General features: G+C 39.7%; 1 protein-coding gene across 1 annotated transcript in view; it reads right to left on the bottom strand.

Annotated features, from left to right (window-relative positions):
- Positions 1–217: 217 nt before the first annotated feature.
- The window catches only part of LOC106577062 (ryanodine receptor 2), a 78,445-nt gene continuing 69,433 nt past the window's right edge, over positions 218–9,229 (bottom strand). Inside the window, exons 99-102 of the mRNA XM_014154774.2 lie at positions 9,058–9,122; positions 5,435–5,535; positions 2,756–2,807; positions 218–2,643 (exon numbers count right to left, since the gene is read on the bottom strand). Of these exons, the coding sequence (XP_014010249.2) occupies positions 2,548–2,643; positions 2,756–2,807; positions 5,435–5,535; positions 9,058–9,122 (314 nt within the window). The 3' untranslated portion in view covers positions 218–2,547. The remainder of the gene's footprint in view (positions 2,644–2,755; positions 2,808–5,434; positions 5,536–9,057; positions 9,123–9,229) is intronic.

Here is a 9,229-nt window from a genome sequence, read left to right as displayed (position 1 = left end):
TGTTTAATGCTTTTTGACCTGTCCCCAAATTAATGTAATTGGTTCAGAGTTTGTTTTGATATTTTAACCTGCATGTCGTGATCGTATTCGGTGTGGGGGGACAAAATAAATGTATGCACGATGGCGCACGCACACACGCATCCGGTTTCGGTTCCGTGTAAGGTTAAATCTAGACTTGGTTTTCTCTATCATAATTGCTGCTCTTTTTTTTATTTGATTTGATTCATCCCAGCTGCCAACCTAACCCTTATTCAGATGACCATCCTACCCATGCTAGATTACGGAGACATAGTTTATAGATCGGCAGGTAAGGTTGCTCTCAAGCGGCTAGATGTTCTTTGCCATTCGGCCATCAGATTTGCCACCAATGCTTCCTATAGGACACATCACTGCACTCTATACTCCTCTGTGAACTGGTCATCTATGTATACCCGTCGCATGACCCACTGGTTGATGCTTATTATAAAATCCTCTTAGGCCTCACTCCCCCTATCTAAGATACCTACTGAAGTCCTCATCCTCCACATACAACACCTGTTCTGCCAGTCACATTCTGTTAAAGGTCCCCAAATCGCATACATCCCTGGGTTGCTACTTTTTTCAGTTCGCTGCAGCTAGCAACTGGAACGAGCTGCAACAAACACTCAAACTGGACAGTTTTATCTCCATCTCTTCATTTAAAGACTCAATCATGGACACGCTTACTGACAGTTGCGGCTGCTACGCGTGATGTATTGTTGCCTCTACCTTCTTGCCCTTTGTGCTGTTGTCTGTGCCCAATAATGTTTGTACCATGTTTTGTGCTGCTACCATGTTGTGTTGCTACAGTACCATATTGTCATGTTGTGTTGCTGCCATGCTGTTGTTGTCTTAGGTCTCTCTTTATGTAGTGTTGTCTCTCTTGTCGTGATGCATGTTTTGTCCTATATTTGTTTTATTTTTAATCCCAGCCCCCTGTCCTCACAGGAGGCATTTTGCCTTTTGGTAGGCCGTCATTGTAAATGACAAGTTGTTCTTAACTGACTTGCCTAGTTAAATGAAGGTTAAATAAAAATACAATAAAAAATATACCATGGCTGTCAGCCAATCAGCACTCAGGGCTCGAACCACCCAGTTGATAATATTCAGTAGATGACTTCAGTGCATACCATATTTAAGGTGAGTTTGTGACTCATTCCAAAGTACCTTCAGAAAGTATTCATACCCCTTGACTTATTCCACATGTTGTTGTGTTACATCCTGAATTCAAAATTGATTAAATATATGTTTCTCACACATCTACACACAATAATCCATAATGACAAAGTGAAAACATGTTTTTTTTATTTTATTTTTAGTGTTAGCAAATGTATTTAAAAATCAATACAGAAATATCTAATTTACAAAAGTATTCACACCCCTGACTCACCTTTGGCATTGATTACACCTGAGAGTCTTTCTGGGTAAGTCTGTAAGACCTTTCCACACATGGATTGTGCAACATTTGCCATTTACTATTTTTAAATTCCTCAAGCTGTCAAATTGGTTGTTGATCATTGCTAGACAACCATTTTCAGGTATTTCCATACATTTTCAAGTAGATTTAAGTCAAAACTGTAACTAGGTCAATAACAGGCCAAAAACCTAGGATTTTGCCTTTGCTTAGCTCTATTCCGTTTCTTTGTTTCATAAAAACTCCAGTCCTTGCTGATGACAAGCATACCCATAACATGATGCAGCCACCAACATGCTTGAAAATATAAAGACTGGTACTCAGTGATGTGCTATGTTGGACTTGCCCCAAACATAACACTTTGTTTTCTGGACATAAAGTTAAAAACATTTGCCAAAATTCTGTAACTGTTTTAAAGTCACAATTGGCCTCATGGTGAAATCCCTGAGCGGTTTCCTTCCTCTCTGGCAACTGAGTTAGGAAGGATGCCTGTATATTTTTAGTGACTGGGTGTATTGATACACAATCCAAACGGTAATAATGACTTCACCCTGCTCAAAAGGATATTCAATGTCTGCTTTTTATTGCATTTTTATCCATCTACCAATAGGTGCCCTTCTTTGCGAGGCATTGGAAAACCTTCCAGGTCTTTGTGGTTGAATCTGTGCTTGAAATTCACTGCTCGACTGAGGGATCTTACAGATTATTGTATTTGTTTGGTACAGAGCTGAGGTAGTCATTCAAAAAGCATGTTAAACACTATTGTTGCACACAGAGTGAGTCCATGCAACTTATATGCGACTTGTTAAGCACATTTTCACTCCTGAACTCATTTAGGCTTGCCTTAAGAAAGGGGTTGAATACTTATTGACTCAAGACATTTCAGCTTTTCATTTGTAATTAATGTGTAACATGTTGAAAAACATAATTCAACTTCTTCATTATGGGGTAGTGTGTATAGGCCAGTGACACAAAATCGAAATTTTATCAATATAACATTTGGGCTGTGACAACAAAATGTGAAATAAGTCAAGGGATGTGAATACTTTCTGAAGGCACTATGTCATCCTATATGATGATGTTATCATGACACACATCAGATATCCCACATCCCTTCAGCAGAGCTGGTCTTCATACTGTTTACGGAAACAGTCACCAACAGGAAAGAATTCCCAGCATCGCTCCTGGTACATTTTCCATACGTAGGATTCCTGTCAAGGACAAGTTAACAGTGTCAAGGGCAACAGGAATTCATATATTAGGCTACATCATGATCTTTCATGTAACTTGATGCACAGAATAGGTGGATATCAGCAGTATTACCTGGCCCGTGTGTTCTGTTTCATCTTTGTTAATGAGGTACATCACAAAGAATCTGTCAGGAGAGAACAGGTTGAGAGACACATTGAGAAACTCCTACCAACATGTGACTGTTACAGGCAGTAGAACATGGTCGATTTGGAAACAGGGTTGAGGCTTTCAGAACAAAGAAATGGAATCTCATTCTACTCTATTGAAAATGTACGGTATACGTAGCAAAACACATGTTGAAAGTTACAGTACACAATAACAGTAAGTGTAACGGAGTCAGATCGTACCGGATAAACTCACCCCACAGCTTCAAATGGCGCCAATGAATTTAATCCTTTTTAGTGGGCAACTAGTTAGTACGTTCTAAAGCAGCACAGTCACGTGTTGGCGATGCAGAAGGCTTGAGCTAGTGGTGCGCGAGTCAGCTGTTTGTTCACCTGCAACCGTCTGCAATTGCTAATAACCCATCCGCCCGACTATATGTGATAAAGTGAAACTCTGAGGCCAGCACCCAACCCGCTAATATACAAAAATGCCTTGTAGGCTTCAGTCAGAGACAGCGGGAAAGAAATTGACAGGGGGTGCAGGATTTTTTTTGTCTGATTTAGTTCATGTTTATACATGTTGGTAGGCTATTTGTCTATAATTAGATACATGCAGCTTCCTTTCTGTCATTATATGTTGTCCTAGAACACTAAATAAACCTTTGCTCACCAGAATAATGTCAGAAATTATAGAATGAATGCTTAAATCTAGTTGACAACGGTAAAGTTCTCTGTCATCTCTGCTTTTTTTGAGGAGCAAAGACATTTAGGGACCGTGGAGAAAATGCAATAACCTTTCTTTACAAAATTCCCAAATGACATCAGTTTGACCGAATGTAATGATATAAAAAGCTAGGAAAACGTTTCATGTTTGGCTTGGATGCATATTTAATGGAGTTGAAATATTATCAGCTTTTATGATGCTTATAAAGATAGCACCTCCACACTCTTTGAAAAAAAGGTTCCAAAATGGTTATTCGGCTGTCCCCATAGGAGAACCACTTTTGGTTCCAGGTAGAACCCTTTTTAATTGTAGGTAAAACTATTTTGGGTTCCATGTAGAACCCTCTGTGAAAATGGTTTTACATGGAACCCAAAATTGTTCTACCTGGAAACAAAAAGGGTTTTTCAAAGGGTTATTGTATGTGGACAGCCAAATAACCATTATAGGTTCTAGATAGCACCTTTTTTTCTAACAGTGTACAGTGCCTTCGGAAAGTATTCGAACCCTTGACTTTTTCCACATTGTTACGTTATAGCCTTATTCTAAAATGGATTAAATTTAAAAAATCCTTAGCAATCATGAAGTGTTTAGAGTGATTAGAGGGACTGCCAGGCCATTAGTGAGGGCAGTTAGCAAGTTGGGTAGGCTACCCATCATCGCCATTCATTTGCACAGTTTTAGAGGTGATTACCGTGACCAACGGTAACAGGGAATTTGACTGCAATCATGACTCGTGACTGCCGTTGTGGCAGGAATATTGTCACGTCGAGAGCTCTAAGTCAGTGTCCAGATTTCAGATTCCATTTAACCCATCTGAAGAGTAGGCTACAGTTCCCTTGACGTGCCATAGGCCTATTTGAAATCTCCGTCTTGTGACCGTTGAATTTGTATAGCGCCTCACAATCATCACACATAACATACCCGCTTATCATCCTCTTTTACCACTTCACAAAATCTTTCTCAAACATTACTTTTCTGGCCCTCCCTTCTCTTTATTTTCAACTTTCCATTTCACTGCTTTTCTCCTATTGAATTAAACTCCTTTTTGCCTCTGTGGTTTGACGTTAACTTTACGAGTCAACCCGCGCATCACTAGCGTGAGCACAAGTACTGGTAAGGATATTGTGAGTAAGGAAGCAATACTGCTAAGCAGCACAGTGATAACTGTTACATAACCACATGCAATGTTAGCTGGCCTTAGTAAACTATTGTGGACGTATCGTCTAATTTTGATGGGGAGGCCGGTATAATTGACTCGCCAATTATAACGATGTCAGTGATTTCCAACTCATAATAAGTCTCAGCTTACATGATTAGAGATGCATATCAACAAATAGTGCTAAAATAAAATACCCTAAATAATGAAATGGGTCATTAATATTGACATTAGTAATAAACTTTTGAAGAGAGCTAAGAGTGGCCATTTAAGCATTGAACACCACATTTAATGTAATAGTATATATTGACATCTATATACATTTCCTGTTGGACAAGTGAAGCTCCACATGAATTGAGATGCAATCAAATGTGGACATGATAATGATTCCTTCAATCATTCACTAATCAGAGCAGATATTTTAAATGGCTATACCTAATCATGGTCATATTACTGCCTACAAAACTACATTACACCTGTAAAAATATCTGATGGAAGTACATGTCAAGCAATTACCTCACTTCACACAAAGGTAAAAAAGAAATTACAATAACAAAATGTTCTGCTTAACAAGTTGTGTAAGGCAAAGGTATGATACGTCAGCAATCACCGTATGACAGGCATGTCATTCCTGTGATTGTGGGATGGCAGTGTTGAGAGCATGTTAGTCCAAAGCCTAGACGTCAGGCACATGAGGCTACAGATGGCAGGTTTGTTTAAGTAAAGTGTTACATATCAGTGAAACTAGACCGCAGGTATCAACTCACAGATAGTTGGCCAAGTTGTGTTCCTGAAGAGTGTGTGTTTCGAATCCATGGGGCACATTGTCCAAGTAGTCATTCCCGATTCCACAGATGAAACACTTGGTCTACAGGGAAGGAAGAGAGAGGTATCTCACATTTACATAACACATTTATAGCACATGCATATTGTTCCATGTGAATAACATAAAGAGACAACCAACACGACAAGTACTTATTGTGTTAAAGACAGTGAATGCATTCCCCTAATTCTAACTCTGCTTTAGTTGTTTTCATGCGTACTATATTCTTGAAGTAATTTGTAATATTGTATAAGGTGATTCATTTTAGACTGGGTAATCATTAGGGCTGTTAATCAGTTAACTTTTTTGTAATTTTAGTGCACAATGTTTTGAAAGAATTGAAAATACACTGAAAACATCCAAAATACATAATCTGCAGTGCCTTCGGAAAGTATTCAGAGTATTTTTCCACATTTTGTTCTATTACAGCCTTATTCTAAAATGGATTAAATACAAAAACAAATCATAATTAAATCGACACACAATACCCCATAATGACAAAGCAAAAACAGGTTTTTAGAAATGTTTGCAAATGTAATAAAAATACATAACAGAAATACCTTATATGCATAAGTATTCAGACCCTTTGCTAAGAGACTTGAAATTGAGCTCAGGCGCATCCTGTTTCCATTGATCATCCTTGAGATGTTTCTACAACTGGATTGGAGTCCACCTGTGGTAAATTCAATTGATTGGACATGATTTGGAAAGGCACACACCTGTCTATATAAGGTTCCACAGTTGACAATGCATGTCAGAGCAAAAACCAAGCCATGAAGTCAAAGGAATTGTCCGTAGAGCTCTGAGACAGGATTGTGTCGATGAACAGATCTGGGGATGGGTACCAAAAAATGTCTGCAGCATTGAAGGCCCCCAAGAACAGAGTGGCCTCCATCATTCTTAAGTGGAAGATGTTTAGAACCACTAAGACTCTTCCTAGAGCTGGCCACCCATCCAAACTGAGCAATCGGGGGAGAAGGGCCTTGGCCAACAACCCGCCGAGTTCCACTGTGGAGATGGGAGAACCTTCCAGAAGGATCCGCCCCTTTTTTCAATTTTCGCCTAAAATGACATACCCAAATCTAACTGCCTGTAGCTCAGGCCCTGAAGCAAGTATATGCATATTCTTGGTACCCTTTGAAAAGGAAACACTTTGAAGTTTGTAGAAATGTGAAAAGATGGTATGAGAATATAACTCAATAGATGTGGTAAAAGTTAATACAAAGAAAAAACCAACCGTTCTTTTGTATTTTTTCGTACCATCATCTTTGAAATGCAAGAGAAAGGCCATAATGTATTATTCCAGCCCAGGTGCAATTTAGATTCTGGCCACTAGATGGCATCACTGTATGTGCAAAGTTTTAGACTGAGCAAATGTACCATTGCATTTCTGTTCAAAATGTTGTATCAAGACTGCCCAAATGTGCCTAATTTGTTTATTAATAACTTTACATATTCAAAATTGTGCACTCTCCTCAAACAATAGCATGGTATTATTTCACTGTAATAGCTACTGTAAATTGGACAGTGCAGTTAGATTAACAAGAATGTAAGCTTTCTGCCAATATCAGATATGTCTATGTCCTGGGAAATGTTCTTGTTACTTACAACCTAATGTTAATCACATTAGCCTACATTAGCTCAACCGTCCCGTGGAAGGGACACTGATCCCGAAGAAGTTTAAATGGAAGAAGTTTGGAACCACCAAGACTCTTCCTAGAGCTGGCCGCCCGGCCAAACTGAGCAATCGGGTGAGAAGGGCCTTGGTCAGGGAGTGGGTCACTCTGACAGAGCTCTAGAGTTCCTCTGTGGAGATAGGAGAACCCTCGAGAAGGACAACCATCACTGCAGCACTCCACCAATCAATCAGGGCTTTATGGTAGAGTGGCCAGACGGAAGCCACTCCTCAGTAAAAGGCACATGACAGCCCGTTTTGAGTTTGCCAAAAGGCACCTAAAGACTCTCAGACAATGAGAAACAAGATTCTCTGTTCTGGTGAAACCAAGATTGAACTCTTTGGCCTGAATGCCAAGAGTCGCGTCTGGAGGAAACCTGGCACCATCCCTACGGTGAAACATGGTGGTGGCACCATCATGCTGTGGGGATGTTTTTCAGCGGCAGGGACTGTGAGACTAGTCAGGATCGAGGGAGATGAACGGAGCAAAGTATAGAGAGATCCTTGATGAAAACCTGCTCCAGAGTGTTCAGGACCTCAGACTGGGGAGATGGTTCACCTTCCAACAGGACAACGAACCTAAGCACACAGCCAAGACAACGTAGGAGTGGCTTCGGAAAAAGTCTCAATGTCCTTGAGTGGGCCAGCCAGAGCCCGGACTTGAACCCGATCGAACATCTCCGGAGAGATCTGAAAATAGCTGTGCAGCGACGCTCCCCATCCAACTTGACAAAGCTTTAGAGGATCTGCAGAGAAGAATGGGAGAAACTCCCCAAATACAGGTGTGCCAAGCTTGTAGCGTCATACCCAAGAAGACTCAATGCTGTAACTGCTGCCAAAGGTGCTTCAATCAAAATACTGAGTCAAGGGTCTGAATACAAAAATGTATAAAAACCTGTTTTTCCTTTATCATTATGTGGTATTGTGTGTAGATTCAAATACATTTTAGAATAAGGCTCTAACGTAACAAAATATGGAAAAAGTCAAGGGGTCTGAATACTTTCCGAAGGCACTGTACATACCTAAAATCTACAGTGCGATGTAAAAACAAATTGACATTGATGTTAAAGAGTGCTTCTCAACAACATGATTAACCACAGCACATATGACAATTTATAAGACACACTTATCCAGAGCAACATAGTAGTGAGTGCATACAGTTTCATATTTTTTTGTTTGTACTGGTCCTCCATGGGAATCGAACCCACAACTCTGGTGTTGCGAGTGCCATGCTGTATCAACTGAGCCACACGGGACTTGACTACATTTATTTTCTTCATTTGACAGCCCTAGTAATCAAATGATGAAATTACCACATTTGCATTTCACAAGATCAAGTCATTATGCAGCAAAACACTCTGACTTTCAGAACACATGATTCCTTAAAGTGGTGTGTGCACGTGCACATGCAACTTAGTGTTGTCTCTAAAAGGTTCCATCTACTTCAATTTAAAGATATATAGGGATGCAAATATGTATTTTCTGATAAACCACAGCCCAGGTTATCTGCATATGCAATTTACAACCTTTTTTTCAAAACATGGTCTAATTATCTCCATCTCATTAGAGATAAGTGTATCCTCATTAAGACTACTGATTGAATAACACGCTCTGACATACACACTCTCTGAATCCGCTTAAAACATGAGCCTCAGTCTCATCAATTTACACACTGATAAGAGTTACCTCAAGATAACATTTGGCTAAACCAATATTGTTACTGCACCCAAAAAGTGCACTAGGGTAGGGTAAGGATAACTTCCTTAGATAAGTCACTTTTACAGATAATGTTTTAGGAAATGTTTGAAAGAGAGAATTACAGGTGCGGTAGGTTCTTCAAATAATTACATAGGTGTGTGTGAATGCTTTTATGAAAGCATGTAAGTTCTCACCTCCATGTCCTCTTTCACCTGCTCCTGCTGGTCACGGAGCTCCCCAAAGGCATCAATTATCAAACCTACAGGAAACACAGACTTGAGTGTTGGTGTCACAAGTATTTGTGCATGATTAACTGACAGGTTACAGGAGAACTTTAATTAAGACACTGGAGGAATAAACAGCTAC

Source organism: Salmo salar, chromosome ssa18 (genome assembly GCF_905237065.1).
Source record: "Salmo salar chromosome ssa18, Ssal_v3.1, whole genome shotgun sequence".
NCBI lineage: Eukaryota > Metazoa > Chordata > Actinopteri > Salmoniformes > Salmonidae > Salmo > Salmo salar.
The sequence above is the reverse complement of the archived record's forward strand: the minus strand, read 5'-3'. Positions and strand labels throughout refer to the sequence as shown.